The sequence below is a fragment of the Rana temporaria genome, chromosome 4 (assembly GCF_905171775.1).
Source record: "Rana temporaria chromosome 4, aRanTem1.1, whole genome shotgun sequence".
NCBI classification, from domain to species: domain Eukaryota; kingdom Metazoa; phylum Chordata; class Amphibia; order Anura; family Ranidae; genus Rana; species Rana temporaria.
The window spans coordinates 10,543,409-10,570,933 of NC_053492.1; the positions used below are offsets into that span (position 1 = coordinate 10,543,409).

General features: G+C 45.9%; 1 protein-coding gene across 1 annotated transcript; it reads right to left on the bottom strand.

Moving 5' to 3' along the window:
• Nucleotides 1–282: 282 nt before the first annotated feature.
• LOC120935507 (oocyte zinc finger protein XlCOF7.1-like) lies at nt 283–27,433 on the bottom strand (the record flags this gene model as incomplete). Its single annotated transcript, XM_040347557.1, has 3 exons — nt 27,424–27,433; nt 25,954–26,720; nt 283–1,314 (listed from the first exon to the last, which is right to left on the bottom strand). Coding segments are annotated over exons 1-3 (1,809 nt in total), but the record flags the coding sequence as incomplete, so codon positions are not given.
• Between the last annotated feature and the right edge of the window lie 92 nt (nt 27,434–27,525).

The following is a 27,525-nucleotide window of genomic DNA, read 5'->3' on the forward strand; positions in this document are numbered from 1 at the left end:
AGAGATAAAAATTTGCATGATAGAAGCGTCTAAAACCTACAAAATGGCCGATGCGTCCTGGTATGCGGTCGCGTCACACGTCTCCGACATATATCAGGGTGTGCTTCTTCCCCACATGAGAGCTGTGATGTCCAGCAACATTCATACAGAAGACATTTCCCGCACTCAAGGCACTAATACACCTCGAGGATTGTGTGGGATCCCTGATGTACAGGAAGAGAGGACTTCAGTGAGGAACATTTCCCTCACTCAGGACAGGAAGGTGTCTTCTTCCTCTGTGTGAGATCTCTGATGTCTGGAAAGACTGGACTTACGGGAAAAACTTTTTCCACACTCAGGACAGGAATACGGCTTCTCCCCTGTGTGAGAACTCTGATGTCTGTAAAGACTAGACATGTCTGAAAAACATTTCCCGCACTCAGGACAGGAAAGTGGCTTCTCCCCCGTGTGAGATCTTAGATGTTTGTAGAGACCGGACGTCTGTGAAAAACATTTCCCGCACTCAGGACAGGAATATGGCTTTTCCCCCGTGTGACTCCTTTGATGCTTGACAAGAACTGATTTTGTTACAAAACATTTCCTGCACTCAGAACAAGGATAAGGCTTCTCACCCGTGTGAGACCTCTGATGTATGTTAAGATTGGACTTCTCTGAAAAACATTTCCCGCACTCAGAACAGTAAAAAGGTTTTTCCCCCGTATGAGACCTCTCATGTCTGACAAGTTTTGATTTTTTTACAAAGCATTTGCCACACATAGCACAGGAATACGGCTTCTCTCCTGTGTGCAATCTCTCATGTGTGGAAAGAGAGGACTTCTCTGAAAAACATTTCCCGCACGTAGGACAGGAAAATGGCTTCTCCCCCGTGTGAGATCTTTGATGTGTGACAAGGTTTGATTTCTTTGAAAAACATTTCCCACACTTAGGACAGGAAAACGGCTTCTCACCCGTGTGAAGCCAATGATGTATTACAAGTTCTGATTTTTGTACAAAACCTTTCCCGCACTCAGGACAGGAGTGTGGCTTATCACCTGTGTGCAATCTCTGATGTCTGTAAAGAGGTGTCTTGCCTGAAAAACATTTCCCACACTCAGGACAGGAATATGGTTTTTCCCCCGTGTGAGATCTCTGATGTATGGAAAGATAGGACTTGTTTGAAAAACATTTCCCACACTCAGGGCAGGAATGTGGTTTCTCTCCTGTGTGAGTTCTTTTATGCTCTTTTAGACCAGATTTAAACTGGAAACACTTCCCGCACTCAGCACAGGAAAACCTCTTATCTGTTGGAAGGACGGCACCATCCCTCACAGTCTGAGGTTCCTCAGGATAAGAGGAATACGATGGTCCATCTACACTGTGTGATGCCGGATGGACATTTGAGGTAGTCGGGTTTTCTCCTGGACTATACTGTGTGATGTCCTCATCTTCTACTTTACAGTCTGGAGACAAAGTGAGACAATCCTCTGAGGTTTTCCTCATCTCCCGTCCATCTACTAAAATAGAAATAAAAAGATTATTACTAGACATGAGCAGATTGGTTCCCCTAAACCAGGACTCCGCCCACATCAGGCAGCTTTATCTCTGAGGATCTTACAATTCCCCCCTCAAGGTAACTAGTAAACGAGTCCTCTGATCTCCTACCAGATCATTTCTTTATTCATGGACCTTAGTCAGAGAGTGAGGAAACAACGAGAACTGTCTTTTATAGGAGTGACAGTGATGAGGGGATTATAGGACGAGTGTCCCCTCCCCCTCTATCACTGAATGTCATCTTCCCAACACAGGAAGTCCTACACTTCCTTATTTAGTCCATGATTTAGTCATGAATAACAGCGGGGCTGAGCCCCACCAGAGGTCAGAGAGTGGAGGATGGGGGAGAACAATCAAGATGAAGACTGGACTGATCCTAAAGACCACCATCATTGGGTTATTGACTCCTCCCTCATTATCACTTTCTGTTCAAGGTTCCAGAGTTTGAGGATGTTATCACATTATTATCAACATGTGATCCAATCAAATCATCATATTAAATGTCCAGCTGGCAGGAAATGGGGGTAACAAAAGAGAATACATATTATGTGTATATATAGCAGTGGGTAAGGATGAGTTCTGGTGTGTTCGCATAGAACACGTGCAGAGCCCGCCAAGAAGTCTGCACGGCGCTGTGCTAATCACAGCCAGGGAGACATTGTCCCGATGCTCGGCTGCAGGGATCGTGAAATGTCTCCCTGGCTGTTATTAGCACAGCGCCGTGCACACTTCCTGGCGGGCTCTAAACGTGTTCTATGCGAACACGCCAGAGCTCATCCTTAGCAGTGGGTAGAGGGGAGACAGCAGAAGTCAGGACTATGTAATGTATAACATATTGTATAAGATACAACAGATAGGACTATATTGTATCAGAATTATGTAATGTACAACATAGAGTATATAGTGCAGGGGTCAGGAGTATTTAATGTACAACATAAAATATACAGTGTAATGGTCAGGACTCGTAATATTGGTATTTTGTAATCAGTGGAAGCTTAAATGTTTACATGAGACAAGTTGCAGAGGTCCCACACCGCTGCCTTCCATCTCCTGAGACTGCACTCAGTGACTTGGGTCTGAGACTATACAGACATATCCCTCCACCCGGGACAGCCAGCAAATATCAGAGCAAGTAACCCTGAGAGAATTGTTCTGCCAGAGACCTGGGCATGGGGAAGAAGACCATCAGCCCCAGGTACCTAAATTGAACAAAGCCTACAGTGAAAATTAATATTTTGCTGCCAGCTGAACCCCAGAATTTACATACACTATATTGCCAAAAGTATTGGGACACCTGCCTTTACACGCACATGAACTTTAATGACATCCCGGTCTTTGTCAGTAGGGTAAAATATTGAGTTGGCTCACCGTTTGTAGCTTCAACTCTTCTTGGAAGGCTGTCCACAAGGTTTAGGAGTGTGTCTATGGGAATGTTTGATCATTCTTCCAGTAGCGCATTTGTGATGTCAAGCACTGATGTTGACGAGAAGTCCAGGCTCACAGTCTCCACTCTAATTCATCCCAAAGGTGTTCTATCGGGTTGAGGACAGTTCCTCCACCCCAAACTCGCTCATCCATGTCTTTATGGACCTTGCTTTGTGCACTGGTCTAAATCATTTGGTGGATTATGGTGTGGGGTTGGGTTTGGTCCCTTACTTCCAGTGAAAGGAACTCCTAAGGCATGAGCATACCAAGCTACTTTGGACATTTTCATGAATTAGAGTGGAGACTGTGAGCCAGGTCTTCTCATCCAGCAACAGTGCCTGACCTCACAAATGCACTTCTGGAAGAATGGTCAAACATTCCCATAGACACACTCCTAAACCTTGTGGACAGCCTTTCCAGAAGAGTTGAAGCTGTTATAGCTACAAAGGGTGGGCCAACTGGGTAATATAGTGTAAATCCAGTCTAGAGACATAAATTGTGTCTGCAGCACAGAGAAGGAAGATTATCCGAGAGAAATACAGGAATACAGGACGGGGAACACAGCTCAGGAAAGTGACCAGGGGATTACAGGCTGATATCACCCAGTCCCCGCCCTACTCTGGACCAATCAGTGAGCAGTATGGGTGGAGGAATGTATTTAGTGTTAATGACCCACCTGTGCTGATCTCTGTAGGAGTGTCCTCCTCTATAAATGTCCCCGTTATTCCATCCTTCTCCATAGACTGCTGATCATCCCACTCATATGTCTCTTCTTCTTCTTCTTCTTCTTCTTCTTCTGCTTTAACCTCAACTTTTATAGCCATCAGATCTTCACCCTAAACCAAGAGAAGGGTAGAAAATTTCAATGTAAAATAAAGGCTTTAATATTGTGACATTACATAAAAAATCCTCAGTTTGTCCCCACAAGTCCATCTTCCAGATGCTTCAGCTCACCAACCTTGTATAGGTTAAGGATAGTGTGATCTTCCTGTGTGCAATCCCAGGAATACAGAGGACGGGGACATCTCTCTGGTGGGTTCCCATTACTGGATCCATCTGTAGGAAACACACACACTGACTGAATACATTGTTTCTATGTGTTTATCAGATGATGGGGGATCTAGGTGGAGCCTCCGTACTGCTCTCTCCTTTACAATAAAGTCTCCTCTTACCCGGTGATGTGAGGGGCGGCTGATTGTCCATCATGACGTCCTTGTAGAGATCCTTGTGTCCTTCTAAATACTCCCACTCCTCCATGGAGAAATAGACAGTGACATCCTGACACCTTATAGGAACCTGACACACACAATGATACAGTCACCATCCAGACACATCCCTTGTCTGTTACTGGATAATGTCCCAGAATTCCCGGCACCGCTCACCTCTCCTGTCAGCAGCTCCATCATCTTCTTGGTGACTTCTAGAATCTTCTGCATGTTGTGTCTCTCAGGTTTAATGGAGCCACATGGAGGCACTGTGATGGATGAGCCATTGGGATGTCTGGTGGCTGTTGATTTCATTACTACTTCATAATCCTACATTATAAAAATCAATTAACATTATCAATCCTCCTCACCTCTCCGGTCAGGTCTGTGTTTTATTAATAGAGATAAGAGTGATGTCATGTGACCTCCCAGAATCCTCCTCACCTCTCCGGTCAGCAGGTAGATGATCTCCAAGGTGAGGTTTAGTATCTTCTCAGTCATGTGACTCCGGTCCTCCTCCATCTTCATTGGTGCCGTAATTTGATCTATACAGGTCTTTTTGTAGACGGATAACTTTGGAAAATTAAAGGGTCACTAAAGGAAAAAATTTTTTTAGCTGAAATGACTGTTTACAGGGTATAGAGACATAATAGTTAACTGATTCATTTTAAAAATAGATACAAACCAATCATATAATGTGCCTGCAGTTTAGTTTAGTTTTTGCTGTTGTTTCCTGGTTCTCTGATGTACAGAGCCAGAGAGCCAATAGAGGGCAGTGATGGATTGTAAAACGAAACTGGATTGGTGCTGAGGAGTTTTAGACACACAGTAATCACACCTCCTTGATAAGTGACCACAGAGAGAAATCTCCCAGTACTGTGGTGATCAGGAAACAGACAACCAGGAAGTGTCCAGAACAGAGAGGAATTACAGCAACATCAAAGCAAAAACGAACAATGAGGACATGAAACCAGGACTGCAGTAAGGTAAAGGAATCTATTTAGCTAAAAAAAAAAATCCTTTAGTGACCCTTTAAAGTAATAATTATTTGGATGGTATTGGTCACACAATAATAGGATGTGGATGTGAGGGGTAATAGGAGGGTTGCTGTACATTTTAGAACTACTGCCCCCATGGCAACACATTTAGTTGGAACTGTTTCATTTTTGCTACAGAACCATGTTGGCCTGTCAGTAAATAAATTCCTATCCTCTCTTGGGTTTGTTTTGTTTCTGAACTGGTTTTGCTAACATTTAGATCTGCATACAAGAAATTATACATTCAATCCTTATTCTGTCCAGCAGCCTCAGATACATCTGGATGAGAGGTGCTGACAGCTAAAGGGTGAGTGAGCTCACCATCCATCCCTGTCTGTGCCTGAAGACTCCCCCATTCTCCTCTCCTGCCTCTGAGTGAGTACACTAAAGGTAAAACATGGTTCTCAGAGCACCCCTTACATTAGAGTTCCCCTTTAAACCAGAGGCCATGGTTTTTCCCCTTACATTAGAGTCCTCTCCGTACATCAGCATTCTCAGTTTTCCATTTTAAATCAGGTTTTGCAGAGCACCCCTTTTGGCAGAGTCCCCAGAGTTCTCTCTTACATCAAAGTCTGCAGAGTCTCCCCTTACAGTGAAAGGGAAATTCTGCTGATTTAGATGTAAGAGGGGAACTCTGCGCATTCAAATGTAAGAGGGGAACTCTGCGGACTCCCGATTTAAAAAGGAGGAACTCTGCGGACTCCGATATAAAGGGGGAACTCTGCGGACTCCGATGTAAAGGGGGAACTCTGCGGACTCCGATGTAAAGGAGGACTCTTGTTATTAAAGCGGGGGTTCACCCTTAAGGCTCATACACACGGTAGGACATCCAACAAAATTTCCCTTGGATTTTTGTCCTAATTGATTTGTCCTGCCACACCCATAGCATACACACAGTCAGACTTTTCTGCAAACTTTTCTAAAAGTTTCCTAACATCACATGTTTTTTTTTGCTCTTTTCTGCTCTTTACCGCCACCCTTTGGTTATTCTGCTATTGTTTTTTGCTTTTAACATTGGTTTTGAGCATTCGTATTTGCACTTTGTCCAAAAGTTGGTTGGATTGCTGTACACACGGTCACACAAAGCACCATCAAACTTTTGTTGCCGAAAAGTTGGTCCGTTTGCAGACCCAACTTTTTGTTGGATGAAACCAGAAAAAGTTGGTCTGATGGAGCGTACACACGGTCGGACAAATTTGAAAAGTTGCAGATTTTGAAGTTGGTTGGCCAAAAGTCCTACCGTGTGTACAGGGCTTTAGAGGGCACTTTTTCCACTTAGATTCCTGCTCGTTTTCTCTAGGGGAATCGGCTATTTGTTTTAAAATATGTGCAGTACTTACCCGTTTACGAGATGCATCTTCTCCGCCGCTTCCGGGTATGGGCTGCGGGAATGGGCGTTCCTTCTTGATTGACAGTCTTCCGAGAGGCTTCCGACAGTCGCATCCATCGCGTCACGATTTTCCGAAAGAAGCCGAAAGTCGGTGCGCAGGCGCAGTATAGAGCCGCACCGACGTTCGGCTTCTTTCGGCTACGAGTGACGCGATGGATGCGACCGTCGGAAGCCTCTCGGAAGACTGTCAATCAAGAAGGAACGCCCGCTCCCGAAGACCCATACCCGGAAGCGACGGAAGAAGATGCATCTCGAAAACGGGTAAGTACTGCTCATATTTTAATACAAATAGCCGATTCCCCTAGACCGAACGAGCAGGAATCTAAGGCCGAGTACTCACGGCAGGACATGTCCGATGAAAACGGTCTGCAGACCGTTTCCATCGGACATGTCTGGCCGGGGACTGCCCGGGGACTTCTGTTCGATGGCTGTACACACCATCGAACAGAAGCCCGCGCGTAAACATTACGCGGGGCGTGTCCGCGGTGTCGCCGCGTCGATGACGCGGTGTCGCCGCGACAATGACGCGGCGACGTGGGCGGGCCGCCTTAAAAATGCTTCCACGCATGCGTCGAGGTCATTCGACGCATGCGAGGGATGCGGGCGGCAGGACATGTACGGTAGGTCTGTACAGACGACCGTACATGTCCGGGCGGACAGGTTTCCAGCGGACTGTTTTAAAACAAGTCCGGGAAACAGTTGTCCGCTGGAAACCTGTCCGATCCGTCCCAAAATGGTCCGCTCGGGCCAACACACGGCCAAACATGTCTGCTGAAACTGGTCTGCGGACCAGTTTCAGCAGACATGTTTGGTCGTGAGTACGGGGCCTCAGGGGAGAAAAAAAAAAATTTAATAAATGGGTGAACTCCCGCTTTAAATTCATATGATTAGAAATTGTATTTAATAGCAAAATATATGTATAGTTTATACTATAAAAAAAAAATTGCTGTGTGCCGCCAAAGTGTTTGGGTTTGACTTGAATAAAAGGTGCCAACCCTAGCCGCAAGGCTCCAATCTCCAGCAGCCTGCTGACTGACAGGAGTGATGTCACTGTCACTCTCTACAGTAAGAGAAGGGATAGCAGGAGGATGTTGCTAGTGCAGAAGAGAGCTGTGGGGGAGGAGTCTGTTCTCTTCCATTCAATGGCCCCAGTGTGAGTGGGAGGAGGACAGCGGGGTGAGAGGTTAATTATTTTGGTTGCCAAGAATAATGTAATATCCAAGGTATTGTAGAGAGTGGCAGTGGGTTCCTGGGGGCTCTGAATTCCAGCACCGGACATTGCCAGAGCCTGTGTCATGGGAAGGTATTGGATTGAACCCCAGATGCACAGCACTGATCCCTGATCACTCATTAGTCACTGCTCAAACAGACCTTCTCTAAGGCCTCGTACAGACGGACGGACTGTTCGCTGAAAACGGTCTGCCGGACCGTTTTCAGCGGACATGTCCGCCCAGAGATTTCTGTCTGATGGTTGTACACACCAAAATCCGCCGAAATCCACGCGTACACGATACGCGGTGACGAGGCCGCGCCGTTGCCGCGGCGACGTGCGCGGCCCTGGAAGTTCAATGCTTCCACGCATTCGTCGAAGTGATTCGACGCATGCGAGGGATGGCGGCCGATCGGACATGTACGGTGAGTCTGTACAGACGACCGAACATTTCCGACGGACAGGCTTCCAGCGGACATGTTTCTTAGCATGCTAAGAAACATTTGTCCGCTGCAAAACGGTCGGCTGGATAAATGTCCGCTGGAAACCTGTCCGGTCGGCCATACACACGACCGAACATGTCTGCTGAAACTGGTCCGCGGACCAGTTTCAGCAGACATGTTCGGTCGTGTGTACGGGGCCTAAGAGTTAGTGCCCATCAAGGGGTGAAGGACTGCCCATCTCCATTCCACTTGGTATTTTGGGAAGTTTTATTTGACCAGTGAGACCCCCTGAGCCCTACAGCTTCTCATTTCCTTCGAGCCCTGCTGACACCAATGACGGAACATATTCTTCATGGCAGGCTGCGGAATGTTTTGAACAATGAGGAGAATGTTCTGGCCATGTAAGTGGGGAAATGTTCTGTCCCTGAAGGGGTTAATCTAGGTTTCCACACTATATATGTGTGTATCAATATCTGCTGGAGATAAAAGACATCACAGTGACTATGGAGGAAGAGGACGGACATGACGGGGTTACTGGGTGTAAATAGAAAATAAGATCTTATTACCTCCTCTGCTGCCAGCTCTAGAAATGTCTTCTCTCTACTTCCTCCCGACTCACCTCTCACCCGGAACTTCCTGTCTGGACCTGACATCACTTCCTGTCTCACAGTAGAAGTGAGATCACCATTCTGTGGAGCTCAGAGGAACTGCACCCCCAAGAAACATCTAGGGGTAGATTGGCGCATCTTTATACGTAGCGCATCTCACTTGCGATACGCCGACGTATATCAGAGAGGCAAGTACAATATTCACAATGCACTTGCTCCTAACGTTGCGCGGGCGTAACTTAATTTTGTCGGCGTAAGCCAGTGTAAGTGGGTGTGACCTTATGCAAATGATGGTCGGAACGTGGAGTAGTGATATACGCCCGGCATATCCTGAACGGAGCATGATCGCTCCCCTGTGCGCATGCTCACAACTACGCCGGCCCAACTTCCTGGGATACGCCGAGCCTATAAATACGCCCAGACATGCGCCCGTCTGGCGCAAAAGTACATCCTGATTTTTTCCCCCCCTATAGGGAAAGTACTTTTGCTAAGCAAATACCGAGAAGAAGGATCGGAGGAAGAGAAACTATTGCCCGAAGGAGAGGGCAATTATTGTTGTGGGCATAGTGGCCCATGACAAGTACCTCCATGGTGCCCTCAGTAACCAGACAAGCAAGGCCCACAAAAAGGAGATCCTAATGGAGCTCAACCTGCAGGTCAGTGCTGTGGGCAATGCCACCAGGACCACACAAGATATCCAAAAGAAGATCAATGATCTTAAAAGGAAGGTCCGTTAGAAGTTGGGTGCCATAACAAGTCATGCCAGGGGCACGGGAGGAGGACCACCCTGTACTGTGCGGTTGACCCTGGAGGACGAGATGATCGCCCAATGCCTGCAGCGTGAGCAGGTGGAGGGCATGGAGAGGTACGACTCCGGACACCAGGCCTTGAGGACAGGTAAGTGTATTTTATCTCCTATACGGTGTGTAGCATGTGAGGGGGTGGAAGGGAACATGTGACAAGTGTGTGGGTCCACCAACATGTGAATGGTTTGTGTCATCCACAGATGTGCAGGAGGGAGCTGGGCCGCCGTCGGCTGCAGGGCGACCCACGCCATCCAGGGTTGAGAGTGCCCATACCTCTCCCCTGGAGGAAGTAGAGGAGGAGCACGGGGACCTGGAGGATGCCATTTTTATCCTTGAAGAAAATCCCAGCATCCCTGAACCCTCCTCCCCCATCCCTGAACCCTCCCAACCCTCCTCCCCCATCAGTGAACCCTCCCAACCTTCCTCCTCCATCAGGGTAAGGTTGGGAGCGGGCCTCCCCATATGCACGGCCCAAAGCCTCTCCTGCCCCCAAGAAGGCCACCAAAAAAACGAGAGGGGTTCCAGAGGCCATCCAGGAAACCCTTGCGAGGGATCAGGCCCGCCAGACCCAGCATGTGGGTGCTGTTGCACGGGACATAAAGCGGCTGGCAGACAGCCTGGCCTCCTCGGCCCAGATACCAGAGTGTTTGGGGGATATCGGCGCCAATTCTGCAGCAGTTGCAACATGTGTTGGGGAGCTGCAGGCCACGACCTCCCGCCTGGTATCTGAGGTCAAGAGCCTCAAAATGGCTGTGAAGGCCAATACGGCAGAGGTGAGGCACCTGAGGCGGCAACAAAATCTCAACACCACCCGCCAGCTGCAGATGCACGCTGAGACCACCGCGGTGCTCACCCGCATAGCGGTGGCGTTGGAGGGCAGGCAGCCAGAACCTGCCAGGAGTGGGAGACTTGAGGAGGAGTATCCAGATGATGCCCCACCCCCACCTGAAGTCGCACCCAGGCAAGTGAGGAGCCAAAGACGGGGCACCAGGCAGAGCCCACGACAGGGCAATTGATTATTTTATTTATTTTTTGTTCATCTCCGGTGAGGAGATTTATTTTTATTTTATCTCCGGTGAGGAGATTTATTTTTATTTTATCTCCGGTAAGGAGATTTATTTTTATTTTATCTCCGGTGAGGAGATTTATTTTTATCTTATTGCCGGTGAGGAGCGTTTTGTTTTATTTTAATACTGCACAAGATCAGTAGTGCAGGCTACAGTGTGACTGGTGTGTGAATGTGGGGGGTGACACTCCTCACAGTAAGGGGTGTCACCCTCGGTTGTTGGGGAGAAGTGATCCCCACGAACGTGTGAATGTGGTATGAATGGTCAGCAACATAATTGGAGCCTTGGCGTGGCGTTGCTGCTCCCAAGTCCTGCATGGTGGACTTGGGCTAATCCAATGTGAAGTGGATGTGCTGTGTGTGAGCTAGGGACCACAGTGGTGTGCATGCGTGCATTCTCCTTGTGCCATGATGAATGTGTGTGTATAACGTGCAAACATGCCTACCACAAGGCATCTCCTGACTGCTCTTCCCTCACGTAGGTCAATCTCCAGGCCCTTTCTCATGGCGTAGTTGTGCAGAATGCAACATGCACTAATGATCTGGCACACAAAGTTTGGGGAATACAACAGGGTCCCCCCGGACTTATGCAGGCATCGGAAACGGGACTTCAGGAGGCCAAATGTGCGTTCCACCACTGCACGGGTACGTGTGTGTGCATCATTGTATTTTTGCTCTCCTCTGGTTTCAGGATCCCGGATGGAGTCATGAGATAGGGCCCAAGTGCATATGCCGCGTCACCTGGAAGGGAAAAGACAGGAGGATGTTAGTCGTGCATGTGCCCCTCGTGATGTCTGCATCATGGGGTCGGACAGTCATGCCTGACTCCCATGTCACTCACCAACCAGCCAGCTGTTCCCGTACACATTCTGTTCGAATTCCATTGGGATGTTGCTTTGACGGTATATGTAGCTGTCGTGGCTGGACCCTGGGTGTTTGGCACGGACGTGCCATATGAGGCATTGGGCATCGGCTATCACCTGTACATTGATGGAATGCCAATGCTTAGGATTACGGTATATGTGCTCTGTGTCACGGGGGGCCGTAGTGCCACATGTGTGCAATCAATGGCCCCCACAGTGCGTGGGAATCCTGCAATTCTGAAGAAATCCGCAATTGCCTTATGCCGCAGATGCTCCTGGGTGGGTCTGATGAAGTGGTGGGACATGCGTCTGAGGATTGCGGGGACAACCTGGTGCACGCATCTGCTCATGGTGGATTGTGACATCCCAGACACAACTCCACTTGTACGCTGAAAAGATCCACTGGCGAGGAAATGCAGTGTTGCCAGGACCTTGACCTGTGGCTGCACTGCATGTGAGCGTTTTGTCTTGCTGGTGATGTCATCATGCAGAGTTGTGGCTAGTTCCTGGATGGCTTCAGGGCTGAATCTGAAGATGCGATACACTTCCAAATCACCCATGCCAAAGACGTTCATGCGCGTTCGGTTTATCCTCCTCCGTGCCCTCCTACGTGGTGGTGGACCCATTAGTAGTGCTACCATGTGTTGTCCTGCAAGTGTGGTTGCTCAGCTCGTCCGTAATGGTGCTGCTGAAGCTGCTCTGCAGCTGACTTGTGCAAGTCTGGTGCAAAGTTACCCCTGCTTTACGGGGGGTAACTCTAGGCCAGGCGTACAACTTACGCGCACCGCGCCGGACGCACGTATGTTCGTGAATCGGCGGATCTCCCTCATTTGCATACAAAATCAATGGGTGCGCCAGATACGTTCGGCGTAAATATGCGCCCGCGCTAGGCCGGCGGAGAAAAGTTACGTCGGTCGGGAGAAGCCTATTTTCAGGCGTATCTAGTTCTGTGGGTACGGCGCATAGATACAACGGCGCACATTTACACTTACACGGCGTATCTCCTACCTGAATCTACCCCCTAGTAGTGTGAACATGGCCTTGTGCTGTGTGTGTGTGTGTTCTGTATATCCTTATAGATGGGTCATCTCCTCTCCCACCAAGGGGGTAGATATATATTACTGCCTTCCATTTGAATATCCATAAAGAGGACAAATTTGCACTATTACATTGCCATATCTCAGGTTTTTTTGCTTGTCAGCAGAAATTGGCAACCTATCTGTTTATAGCTGCCAAAAGGATGATCCCTGAATCATGGAAGAAAACCATGGCCCCCTTTAAGGAAGTGAAAAATCGCTTGACAACCATGATGGTCAAAGATCAAATGTCTAGTATGCTCAATGACACGAGTGCCAAGTTACTTAAAGTTTGGGAGCCATGGCTGGCATATGCCTTCCCTGAACTCCCTCTGGCTAGTATGGATCGACTCTGACTGGTTTTCTTGGTGATCCCCTTCTTCTCTCTCTCTCTCCCCTACCCCACTTCTTCTTACTCTCCCCATTTTTTTCTTATTTCTCTTTTGGTTTTCCTTTTCTCTTACCAGGGCTCTTATGTCGCGTACACACGGTCATAAATTCCGCCACCAAAAATCTGATGTGAGCTTTTGGGTGGAAATTCCGACTTTTGTGTGACTGTGTGTATGCAAGCCAAGCTTGAGCGGAATTCCGTTGGAAAAACCATCAAAGGTTTTCCAGACGGAAAATCCGATCGTGTGTACGGGGCATTAGCCCTTTTTCGACTGCTAACAGATGCCAATTTTAATGCAGAGTTAATGCATATTTGTCCTGGTTATTTCCTGATTGCATACAAATTGAAACTCTTGAGGGTTGACCTCATATTATATGGTTTTGGTAAATCTGAAGACAAAAATCTGCAGAAAATCGAATAGTGTGTAAAGGCTCATACACACAGTCAGACATCCAACAAAATTTCCCTTGGATTTTTGTCCTAATTGATTTGTCCTGCCACACCCATAGCATACACACAGTCAGACTTTTCTGCAAACTTTTCTAAAAGTTTCCTAACATCACATGTTTTTTTTTTGCTCTTTTCTGCTCTTTACCGCCACCCTTTGGTTAACTTCTGCTATTGTTTGTTGCTTTTAACATTGGTTCTGAGCATTCGTATTTGCACTTTGTCCAAAAGTTGGTTGGATTGCTGTACACACGGTCACACAAAGCACCATCAGACTTTTGTTGCCGAAAAGTTGGTCCGTTTGCAGACCCAACTTTTTGTTGGATGAAACCCGAAAAAGTTGGTCCGATGGAGTGTACACACGGTCAGACAAATTAGAAAAGTTGCAGATTTTGAAGTTGGTTGGCAAAAAGTGTGACCGTGTGTATGGGGCTTAAGTCTGTATTTTTGCTGCTAGGTGGCCGGGTACCTGGTGGCATTAGATGAGAAAGGCAATGCAAGGTCAGATTATGGGTATATGGGGTATCCCAGCTAATGGGCAGGGGTTTTCTTAAATCCCTTGGTCTGCTGGAAGAACCTATATATTTGGGTTAAGTCAGGTAATCAGTGTTGGGTGGACGTGTGTTGTATTGCCCGGGCTGCTAGGCTGGGGTTTGGGCCTATCCCGGGCACATCTGGCTGCTAGGCTGTCTGAGGGCCTATCTAGAAGCAAGAGAGCAGCGCAGGGTTGGGATTGCGGCTTGCAGTCCAACCAGAAGTGAATTTTCTGCCGGACAGAGAACCGGTCGTGGTCGGAGGCAGAGGGGAATCTGTCGCCACTAAGGGACCATCCAGCTTATTACCAGGGACCACAGTGAGTAGCTGAAGCAAGTACCGGAGCAGTATTTTCACCAACCGGGGATGGTGAAGAATCGGGGAAACTTCAGTAGGTATCAAGCCAGGGACCCAGACAACGGAGGTGGGGTGAAGCTTGCGAAGGATCTTGAGTGCCAAGCTAGGGACCCAGCAGAGAGGCGGGGGTGACAGGATTCAGTGGCAGTGAATCATCTAGTCTAGTGAGAGACTGGGAGCTCAGTGGGTTCAAGAACTACAAGAAGTGATTGTAGTGGAAATGAAGGAACTGTTATACTTTGTGTTAGGAACTGTTCAAGACTGTTACCATAGGAGATAGCATTCCTACACATGCAGATGTCTAGATGGATGCCTTTCCCTGCATGGCTGTCCTTAAGTCTCAAAAACAAAGATTCGGCTCACCGCCAGCATAAACTTGTCCCACAACAGGGTTTAAAGATCCCGCCTCCACAACAGGAGCCCAGTAGTGTCTCAGCAGGTAAACAGCCCACTCACAACTGTTTCATGCACACCTTTTGGCTTCTTCTTACCCTTTTCAGCTCCCTCTCACAGGTGAATTAACACTTTCACGTACAAAGTACCCATAGCCAGGGTTGGTGGCTCTTTCCCACCCAAGATCTCTCTGAGTCACTGAATTCAGAAAACCCATACTAGAATTTAAAGTGGTATAAAACCCAAAACCAAAAATGTCATATATTGCAGCTTACCAATCAATAGATGTGATGGCTGCATTTGTTTTCTTTTTTTAGGTGTTCCCCCATGTTTTTACCTGGTGGTTTGGTAAGTAACCCACCTTGTGTATTAGAGTGCCTACAATCTGGATAAAGAAGCAATAGTGGCACCTTTGGACAGCAGCATTGTTATTCTGGGAGGGGGGGCGGCTGACCGTCGGTCAAAACCGATGGTTAGTACACAAAAGCATCGGTTCAAAAGCCGCGCATGCTCAGAATCAAGTCGACGCATGCTTGGAAGCATTGAACTTCTTTTTTTTCAGCACGTCGTTGTGTTTTACGCCACCGCATTGGACTCGATTGGATTTTGAACTGATGGTGTGAAGGCACATCAGATCTCAGCCTTCAGTCCGTTTTCATCGGATGGACTGATCGTGTGTACAGGGCCTAAGTGTCATGCTTTTGGCTGTCAGAGCCTTGCTATGCTTCATGGAACTTGTAGTTCTGCAACACCTGGAGGTCCACTAATTGCATATGCCTGCATGAATATATCATTGTACATTATGCTCGGGAAATACCCTGGCCTTCTGTGCACTAGAACCCTGGTACATCAGGTCTTGCTTAGAGAGTTGAACCTGCTCCTCACGAATTTCTAACGTGTCATAAATCGCTTTCAATAAATTCCCCACATCGTCCAGAGATCATTTATATCTGGACCCCTGGAGGAATCATCCTCCCCCTCAGAGTCGGACGCTGAATCCACTTGAGAGGAGGCTAGCGACCTAGGTACCCTCTCCCTATCCTCCAGACTAGGCTCAGATAGGGAAGGCATACTGACTGCCCTGGCTAGAGATGATGAGGGACCCTGCATCATGTCCATCATTCCCTTGAACGACTGGGAGTGCCCCTTTGCACAGGGCCTTGGAACCTGAACTTAAAGGGGAGTTCCACCCACAATTTCACTTTTTAAATATAAATACCCCTGTAATACACAAGCTTAATATAGTCTAGTAAAGTTAGTCTGTAAACCAAGGTCCGTTTTGTTAGGTTGTTAGAGCATTTAGTTAGTTTATAATCTAGAAATAGACCGTGGCCATCTTAAGTGTGGGCATCATGAAGCCAGACTGTATGACTTCCTGGATTTCATCCTTGCAGATCTCACACATGCTCAGTGCTGCACAAGCGATGTAATAGGGTTAAGTCAGGTTTCCATAGCAACGGGAGTGTCAGAGGAAGTTGCCGCCCCTTCTCTATGCAAATAGGCCATTTGCAAGGACTACTGGGATACATGATGCCTATCCCAGAAACCCTTGCAAATAGCCTTGTGACTTAATAGCCTAGGCTAATAAGGAGGAGGAAGTAATGAAGGACTACAAAATAAAGGTATTTACAAGCAACAAAATAAAAACTGTCAATTCTGAACACTATGAGATTAGGGCATGCAGCACAGACAAACATAAAAAAATGGGTGGAACTCCACTTTAAAGACTTTGTACCACAGACTGCTATTACACACTTTGGTGTGTTAAACGGACTCTTCTGTGGAACTTATTCACAGGAGGACATTGACAGTGCCTGGCGGGTGCTGTGCTGCTTTAAGGACGCTTTATGGTGCGCCAGAAAGCGCCTCATCCACCAACGGGAGAGGATGTCCATCGAGGACTGTCGCCTTCTGCTCAGAGACTATCACTTGATAGACTTTAAAGCGGGGGTTCACCCGAAAATTTTTTTTAACATTAGATTGAGGCTAATTAGCAGAAGCAGAATCGGGTGTTTTTTTTTTTAAATCAATGCAGTACTTACCGTTTTAGAGATAGATGTTCTCCGCCGCTTCCGGGTATGGTCTTCGGAACTGGGCGTTCCTATTTGATTGACAGCCTTTCGACGGTCGCATACAGCGCGTCACGAGTTGCCGAACGTCGGTGCGGCTCTATACCGTGCCTGCGCACCGACTTTCGGAACCTCGCGACGCGCTCTATGTGACGGTCGGAAGGCTGTCAATCAAATAGGAACGCCCAGATCCTTGCTAAGATCTGGTGTGAAATTTCTGATCAGAAGTGGAATTTTTGATTACAAGTGGAGAGTTAAAAACCAGGATTTGCTTTTAGCTGCTTTTAACTGTTTCTGCTGCAAGTGTTCAATTGTTTGTCTTTTTTTCTCTGACACTTTTTAAACAGCTTTCTTTTTTTTCTTTCTGCTAATTAAGGGGAGTGTTTAATTGTTAACAGGTGAGTATATAAGTGTCTGTAAAAACTCCATAAGAGCTGGCTCCTTGCTAAGATCTGGTGTGGAATTTCTGATCAGAAGTGGAATTTTTGATTACAAGTGGAGAGTTAAAAACCAGGAGTTTAAAACAAGAGTTAAGACAGGAGTCTTCTAAAACTGTAAGTACTATCTTAATCTTCATAAAAGTAATTATATTGTAACTGGGAAATGAGTGCTAGCAGGGTTGAAGGTTTTGCTCAGTGCACAGTGTGTCACATGTATGCAAAATTGGTGCAACAGCTCCAAGATGGATACCGCTGTGACAGATGTGAGCAGGTTGCCCTTCTGGAAGCTCGTATTAGAGATCTGGAGGAGCAAGTTGCAACACTGGGTAGAAATGACAACCTTGAAAGGGGTCCTCTGCTCGCTGAGCAAGTGGTCAGTAAGGTTGATGTGGAGGGTGGAGGGGAAAGTCAGGATTATCAGATAGGGAGATGGGTTAATGCAGTTAGAGGGAGTGGAAGGGGCGTGAAGAAAGGGAAGGCCAGTCCTGTATTTGTGCATCAAAACAAATTTGCCAAGTTGGGTGATGATGTGGAGGTGGCAAACACAGAGGTGGCAGCCCTAGATGTTACTGCTACCCCTAACAGCCGGGAGAGCAACCCATCTAGTAGAGGTGGGGAGGGGAGTGCAGGTAGGCCTAGACAGTTGGTGGTAATAGGGGAGTCTATAATCAGAAGGACTGATAGAATAATTTGTCGCCAGGATCGCTTCAACCGAATGGTTTGCTGTCTCCCTGGTGCCAGGGTTCGGCATGTGGTGGACCGGGTGGATAAATTACTGGGAGGGGCTAGGCATGACCCAGCTGTCTTGGTCCACGTTGGAACCAATGACAGTATACATGGAAGGTGGAGGCTCCTTAAGAATCAATTTAAAGAACTAGGCTGCAAGATGAAGGGAAGGACCTCCAAGGTGATATTCTCTGAAATATTGCCTGTGCCATGCACAACACAGGAAAGGCAGGGGGAGATTAGAGAGCTGAATGCATGGCTAAAGACCTGGTGTAGGAAGGAGGGATTTGGGTTTCTAGAGCACTGGGCTGACTTTTCATTGGGGTGCAGCCTATATGCTAAAGACGGTTTGCACTTGAATGGAAGGGGGTCTGCTGTGCTGGGGGAGAGGTTTATGGGAATGCTGGAGGAGTATTTAAACTAGGATTGAGGGGGAGGGTGAATTAGAATTACATCGAGCAGACAGGTCAGTTAGTGGTCAGACATTAATGGAGAGTGGAATGGGGATAGATGGGGGGAGGGTTATGGCAGGTGACAAGAAAGTTCCCATGTTGCAAACAGCCATTGGAAATAATAGTGCCATTTGTACTACTATAAATTATATGAAAAACACCAGAGAAAAATGTAACAATACATTTAAGTGTTTGTTCACCAATGCCAGAAGTCTGCCAAGCAAAACAGGTGAGCTGGAAGCTCTGATGCATGAGGAGAGCTATGATGTAATCGGTATTGCTGAAACTTGGCTTCAATCCTCACATGACTGGGCTATTAATATTCCTGGCTATGCTCTCTTTCGGAAAGACAGGGTAAAAAGGAAAGGTGGAGGGGTCTGTCTCTATGTGAGAAGTGACCTCAAAGCAAGCGTGAAAGAGAACCTGGTTGATGGAGAGTGTGATGAGGCTGAAGCATTATGGGTGGAACTGCATACAGATGTGCGTAGTTCAAAATTAATCATTGGAGTTTGTTATAAACCACCCAATGTTAATGAGGAGGTGGAGACTCAGCTCCTTGCACAGATGGAAAGGGCTGCAAGGTCTGGGACGGTGATAATAATGGGGGATTTTAACTACCCAGAAATTGACTGGATTAATGGCACTTCTGGGACAGTTAAAGGACAAAAATTTAAAAACCTATTGCAGGACAATTTTATGGTGCAGTTTATTGAGGCCCCAACTAGGAATGATGCCCTGTTGGACCTGATAATTTCAAACCATGCAGAGCTTATTACTAATGTTCAGATAAAGGAACACCTGGGTAGCAGTGATCATAACATGATTTCATTTAATGTTAACTATAAGCAAGAAATACATACAGGAAATATTAAAACACTAAATTTTAAGAGAGCAAATTTTCCAAGGATGAGGGCTGCTCTCCAGGACTTGGACTGGGAGGGACTATTGGCACAGATGAACACAGAACAGAAATGGGAATTCTTCAAAAAAACTGTGTGGAACCTCACTGCAAAGTATGTTCCCATGGGCAATAAGTTTAAAAGGCTAAAAATAAAACCTATGTGGCTCACGGTCAAAGTTAAAAAAGCTATAAACAATAAGAAAGTAGCTTTTAAAAAATATAAAAATGAAGGAACACTAGTGTTGTTTAAATGTTACAAAGAATATAACAGGATATGCAAAAAGGAAATCAAGGATGCAAAAATTCAAAACGAACGACAGATTGCAAAAGATAGTAGGACAAACCCCCAAAAATTCTTTAAATATATTAATAGTAAAAAGGTGAAGTCTGAGCATGTAGGCCCCTTACAAAATAATCTAGAGTGGGTGACTGGGGACAAAGAGAAGGCAAATTTACTAAATGTTTTCTTCAGCTCTGTGTATACAATGGAGCATGGGGGAGCTCATGTCCAAAATGGGGGTGGGAGTGACACAGCCCCAAATCCACAATGGCTCAAAAGTGATATGGTCCAGAAATATTTAGACAGAATAAAGGTGGATAAAGCACCTGGACCTGATGGCATCCACCCACGGATCCTAGGTGAGTTGAGCTCTGTCATTTCAAAGCCACTGTATCTAATATTTAGGGACTCATTAAAGACAGGAATAGTACCACTGGATTGGCGCAGGGCCAATGTGGTGCCCATATTTAAAAAGGGAACAAAGTCTTTACCAAGTAACTATAGACCTGTTAGTTTAACTTCTATAGTTGGGAAGATACTGGAACGTTTAATAAAAGACCACATGGATGAGTTCTTGCTGGAAAAAAACTATTTAAGCAGCAGACAACATGGATTCATGAAAGACAGAAGTTGTCAGACAAACCTGATTTCCTTTTATGAAGAGGTAAGTAAAACCCTGGACAGAGGAGTGGCTGTGGACGTGATATATTTGGATTTTGCAAAAGCGTTCGATACAGTTCCGCACACACGGCTCATGTGTAAGGTAAGGTCTACAGGATTGGATATATCAGTTTGTAAATGGATAGAACATTGGCTGAAAGCCAGAATTCAGAGTCGTGGTTAATGATTCTTACTCTGAATGGTCCAATGTTATGAGTGGTGTACCCCAAGGTTCAGTGCTGGGACCCTTACTTTTCAATATATTTATAAATGATATTGGGTCTGAGATCAAAAGTAACATTTCTGTCTTTGCAGATGACACCAAGTTATGCAGTGGAATAACGTCCTTACAGGATGTCTCCAATTTACAAGCCGACCTCAATGCTCTGTCTAATTGGGCGACTAAGTGGCAGAAGAGGTTTAATGTAGATAAATGTAAAGTTATGCACTTGGGGGCTAAGAATATGCATGCATCATACATACTAGGGGGAGTACAACTGGGGGGATCTGTAGTGGAGAAGGATCTGGGGGTTTTAGTTGATCATAAGCTCAATAATGGCATGCAATGCCAAGCTGCGGTTTCCAAAGCGAGCAAAGTCCTTTCTTGTATTAAGAGAGGTATGGACTCCAGAGACAGAGATATAATTTTGCCCCTGTACAAATCATTAGTAAGACCTCATCTGGAATATGCAGTTCAGTTTTGGGCACCAGTTCTCAAAAAGGATATCGGAGAACTGGAGAAAGTGCAGAGAAGAGCAACCAAACTGATAAGAGGCATGGAGGAGCTCAGCTATGAGGAAAGATTAGAGGAACTAAATTTATTCACTCTTGAGAAGAGGAGAATAAGGGGGGATATGATCAACATGTACAAATATATAAGAGGTCCATACAGTGAACTTGGTGTTGAGTTATTCACTTTACGGTCATCACTGAGGACAAGGGGGCACTCTTTACGTCTAGAGGAAAAGAGATTTCACCTCCAAATACGGAAAGGTTTTTTCACAGTAAGAGCTGTGAAAATGTGGAACAGACTCCCTCCAGAGGTGGTTCTGGCCAGCTCAGTAGATTGCTTTAAGAAAGGTCTGGATTCTTTCCTAAATGTACAGAATATAACTGAGTACTAAGATTTGTAGGTATAGTTGATCCAGGGTAAATCCGATTGCCTCTCGGGGGATCAGGAAGGAATTTTTTCCCCTGCTGTAGCAAATTGGATCATGCTCCGCTGGGGTTTTTTGCCTTCCTCTGGATCAACTATGGGTATGGAGTTGGGTGTATGGGATTTTACTGTGTTTTTTTTATTTTGTTTTTTGTGGTTGAACTGGATGGACTTGTGTCTTTTTTCAACCTGACTAACTATGTAACTATGTAATAGGAACGCCCAGTCCCGCAGCCCATACCCGGAAGCCAAGGTGAACATCTATCTCTAAAACGGTAAGTACTGCATTGATTTAAAAAAAAAAAAAAAACACCCGATTCTGCTTCCCGTAATTAGCCTCAATCTAATGTTAAAAATTTATTTTTTGGGTGAACCTCCACTTTAAGGAGGAAGAGGACGTCTGAAGATTTCCCCTTCCCCCCCCTCTCCCACCTGTGTGTATCCACTGGCAGTTCAATAAAGCTTCGGGCCTGTGAACTCTTTCTTGCCTCCCCTACCCCACCTCCTCCCCCACCCATTGCCCATTGAAATGCTAATTTGACAGTAAAATGACTTGAAATTATGACATGTTTTTGAAGTACTGCTTTCAGGGTAATGCGGCGTCATGCATGTGATGTTTTGGGGTACCTTACTCTGCGCATCACATCGACATCATACCGCAGGATGAATGTAATTTATTTGTATGCTTGGAACTGTATTGTTATGTAGTATATTTATGCGCTGTGTTGCAGTACAGAGTGGAATGTACCCTGTTGAAGTATTTGGCTGGGGGCTTTGCTTGCTACAGCTTGACATTGCATGCTATTGCTGTCTGTCTTGTACTAGGACACACAGATCCTTCTCCATCCTGGAATCCCCTAGGAGTTCTCCCCCCCCTCCCGTGAGTAACTTGCGTTTATATTTTTAACCCTCTAACTTTACATTTTTCAATGTTAAACTTTATTTGACATTTAGGTTTGGCAAGAACAACCTTTTGTAAACCCATGCTGATTACTACTAATAGAATGGTTCAGCAAATTCTTATGCCCCGTACACACGACTGGTTTTCCCATCGGAAAAAGTCAGATGAGAGCTTTTGGCCGGGAATCCCGACCATGTGTATGCTCCATCTGACTTTTTCCAACAGGAAAACTGCCGGAAAAAAAGAAAGAGAGCAGGATCTCTTTTTTCCCGTCAGGAAAAAATCCTAGCGGGAAAACCGTTCGCCTGTATGCAATTTTAACACACAAAAAAACGTGTATGCTCGGAATCAAGTCGGCGCATGCTCGAAAGCATAGAACTTCATTCACTTGTCGTAGTGTTGTACATCACCGCGTTCTTGCCAGTCAAAAGTTCACAAACTTTTGGGGGACCCTGTGTATGTAAGGCAGGCTTGAGAGGAATTCCGTTGGGAAAACTATTGTTTTTTTTCTGACGGGAAAACCGCTCGTGTGTACGGAGCATTAGATATTGTCCCTTGCCTTCCCCTTAAATAGTTTACATACTATTAATGTTAGACTGACAGGTCTGTAGTTTCCAGGAATAGTACTCTCCCCTTTTTTTAAATATTGGTATCTGTCCATAAAGATTAGGAATAATGGCCTGGCTATAACCTGACTGAGTTATTTGAGGGCTCTCGGGGTGCAAGCCATCAGGTCCTGGTGATTTGTTTGTGTTAAGCTTTTCTAGTCTTTTCTGGACTTTTGTCAGCCACAAGGTTACATCCTGTGACGTGTTGCTAATAATAACACAGTTGTGGTTGTTATGCCCCTCCTTTTTCTGTGTAAAAACTGAGAAGAAAACATTTAGTACAGTTGCCTTCTCCTTGTCATCTGTAACCATCTTCCCTTCTTCATCCTTTATGGGGCCTATGTGTTCTGACCTTGCCTTTTTACTGTTGCTATATTTAAAAAATGAATTGGAATTGTTCTTACTCTCCTCAGCTATGTGTGTTTCGTGCTCTATCTTAGGCACCCTGATTGTGTTCTTACACTTCTTGTTGCATTCCTTGTAGTGTTGGAATGCTGACCATGACCCCTCCGATTTATATTTTTTAAAGGCCATTTTTTTGCCTTTAATAATACTTTTTATGCTATGGTTCATTCAGCCACCCAGGTATAACCTTTTGTTCTTCTGTATTTATTTCCCATTAGAATGAACTTGGTGATACCTTTAATTGATATGTTTTTAAAGCACTTCCATTTTTCTTTTGGAAGTTTTGAAAAGTTGTCTCGCCTAAAATTTAGTGTTCTTGTACTACCCTAGTGCCTCCTTTTCCTATGATTTATGCTGAATAGAATTATCCTGTGGTCCCTATATCCCAAATGGTTCCGTATTTCCACATCTGTGATCAGATCAGATTTATTTGTAATTAATAGCTCTAGCAATGCATCTTTTCAAGTCGTGGAATCCACCAATTTGGACATAAAGTTGTTCTGTAGAACATTTAAGAAATAATGGGCCATTAATGATGGAGCTGTCCCTTCTGCCCAATCAGTACCTGGATAGTTGAATTCCACTATTACGATGAGATTTCCCTGCCTCTCTGCTCTTCCTAACTGTGAAAGTAGATCCAACTCCTCCTCCAGGTTGGGGGCCTGTAACATACCCCCACTTGTTAATTTCCCCACTTGCTTCTTCTCTTTGGAGTTTCACCCACACCATTTCCACCTCCCCCATGCCCCATCCTTGATGTCATTTCTCTCTTCAACCCGTAAGGCATTCTTGATGTATAGGCACACCCCTCCGATACAAGGAATACCCCTGGATATTTGCCAGCCAATCATGTGAGTGGTCAACCCAAGTTTCTATTATTCCTACGAAGTCCACATCCTCCTCGTGTAACAGCGCCTCTGCTATTTCCCTCTGTCCTATGCTCACTGCTGCCACTTAGTTTAAAAGCTCCTCCAACATTTTGGCCATGCTTTCCCCCCAACAAGAGCTGCAACCTCCCCATTAAGGTGCAGTCCATGCCTACTAAAGAGCCGGTAACTGACTGAAAAGTCAGCCCAGTTGTCCAGGAACCGAAAACCCTCTTTCCTACACCAGCTTCTCAGACACTTTTTCAGTTCCCTAAGCTCCTGCTGCCTCTCTGGTGTGGCATGAGGCACAGGCAGTATTTCTGAAAATACTACTTTGGAGGTCCTTCACTTCAATGTAGCTCCTAAATCCATGAAATAATTTTTAAGGATGCTCCACCTTCCCCAGACTTTGTCATTGGTGCCAACGTGTACCATGACTGCTGGTTCCTCCCCAGCTCCACCCAATAATCTGTCCATCCGATTTTCCGAAACCGATCGTCCGGTAAACAACGTACCATTTAGCAATCACGGTCTTTGTAACAGATTGCCCTATCTGTCTTTCTAATAATTGAGTCCCATACTACCAGTACCTGTCTACCATTGCCTGTGTCCTTGCCGCCCCCTTCTTACCAGAGAAGCGATTCCCCTGGCAGCTAGGGGAGGGAGGCTGCACCAGCAATGTGCCACCCCTGAGTTGATATCCCCAACATCACGCAAATTGGCATATTTGTTGGGATGTACCAACTCAGGACTAGCCTCCCTAAGGCTCTTTCCCCTACCTCTCCTTCTGTCACTCAGCTACCTACCTCTGGCTCCTGTACCTCCATATCCACCCCTCTACACTGGCCCCTGCCAGCACCTACTGGGTAATGTCAAAGCTCCTTTCCAGGTTATTGATGCTGCAGTGTTGCCACCTAATTCTTTAGATGCAGCATCTGGGCTTTCAGAGAAACTACTAGCTGACATCTCACACAGCAGTTTTTGACCTCCAACAGCTCTTTAAGGAATGCATTCATAAAGCAAGATGTGCACTGGGTTGCATCACCAAAACTGTTGGACATTTGTACCCGCTACTGTAATGGGAAAATTACACGGCTACTCTTGGTACTCTACACTTCTCCAAATTACTCTTTGTGCTACTGCTGTTTTAAGTTACTTGTCACTCTCAGTACTCCACATTGCTTCAAATTACTTGAAGTTACCCCCAATGCTCGAAGCATCACTCCCAGTACTCAAGTTACCACAGGTTTTATTCCCAGTACTCAAGGTCACTACAGGTATTACTTCCCAGTACTCCAAGTTACTACAGGTATAGCTCACAGTTCTCCCAGTTTTTACACTATTTACAAAAGCTTACCCCCCAAAAGGCAATAACTCAATTTTTATACTGCATTCAATGACCCACACGGTACAACACTTCATCCATGACTTTGTGATCTCTGATCTCCTTATTAACAGCTTCTTACATGATGAAGATCAGCCATGGAGTATATCTGAGGTGTATATCAGGGTGTGCTTCTAACCCACATGTCCAGCAACATTCATATACAAGACATTTCCCGCACTCAAGGCACTAATACACCTCAAGGGTTGTGTGGGATCCCTGATGTACAGGAAGACAGGACTTCGGTGAGGAACAATTCCCTCACTCAGGACAGGAAGGTGGCTTCTCTCTCGTGTGCAATCTCTGATGTCTATAAAGATTGGACTTCTGTGAAAAACATTTCCCGCACTCAGGACAGGAATATGGCTTTTCTCCCGTGTGCAATCTCTGATGTGTGACAAGCTCTGATTTTTGAAGAAAACATTTGTCACAGTCAGAACAGGAATATGGCTTCTCACCTGTATGCAGTCTCTGATGTCTGCAAAGATGTGACTTTGCTGAATAACATTTCCCACACTCAGGACAGGAATATGGCTTTTTCCCCATGTGCAGTCTCTCATGTCTGTTAAGATGAGACTTATCTGAAAAACATTTCCCACACATTGGACAGGAATACGGCTTTTCCCCTGTGTGAGACCTCTGATGTGTGACAAGTTGTGATTTTTGTACAAAACATTTCCCACATTCAGAACAGGAATACGGCTTCTCACCTGTGTGCAATCTTTGATGATTGTAAAGACAGGACTTATCTGAAAAACTTTTCTCACACTCAGGGCAAGAATATGGCTTCTCACCTGTGTGCAATCGCTTATGATTTATAAGATTGGACTTATCTGAAAAACATTTCCCGCACTCAGAGCAAGAATACGGCTTCTCACCTGTGTGAGATCTCTGATGCACATTAAGATCAGATTTAAATTGGAAACACTTCCCACACTCAGTACAGGAATATGGTTTTTCCCCTGTGTGAGATCTTTTATGCACAATAAGTTTGGATTTAAAATGGAATCCCCTCCCGCACTCAGTACAGGAAAACCTCTTCTCTGTTGGAAGGAGGGCACCGTCTCTTACAGTCTGAGGTTCCTCAGGATAAGAGGAATACGATGGTCCGGCACCGTCCCTCACAGTCTGAGGTTCCTCAGGATAAGAGGAATACGATGGTCCGGCACTGTCCCGCACAGTCTGAGGTTCCTCAGGATAAGAGGAATATGATGGTCCGGCACCGTCCCTCACAGTCTGAGGTTCCTCGGGATAAGAGGAATACGCTGGTCCGGCACCGTCCCTCACAGTCTGAGGTTCCTCAGGATAAGAGGAATACGATGGTCTGGCACCGTCCCTCACAGTCTGAGGTTCCTCAGGATAAGAGGAATACGATGGTCCATCTACACTGTGTGGTGCCGGATGGACATTTGAGGTAGTCGGGTTTTCTCCTGGACTATACTGTGTGATGTCCTCATCTTCTACTTTACAGTCTGGAGACAAAGTGAGACAATCCTCTGAGGTTTTCCTCATCTCCCGTCCATCTACTAAAATAGAAATAAAAAGATTATTACTAGACATGAGCAGATTGGTTCCCCTAAACCAGGACTCCACCCACAGCAGGCAGCTTTGTCTCTGAGAATATTACAATTCCTCCCTTAAGGTAACTAGTAAATTGCTCCTCTGATCTCCTACCAGATCATTTCTTTATTCATGGACCTTAGTCAGAGAGTGAGGAAACAACAAGAACTGTCTTTTATAGGAGTGACAGTGATGAGAGGATTATAGGATGAGTGCCCCCTCCCCCTCTATCACTCATTGCCATCTTCCCTATACAAGAAGTACTGCACTCTTATTTAGTCCAGGTTTTAGTTATGAATAACAGCGGGGCTGAGCCCCACCAGAGGTCAGAAAGTG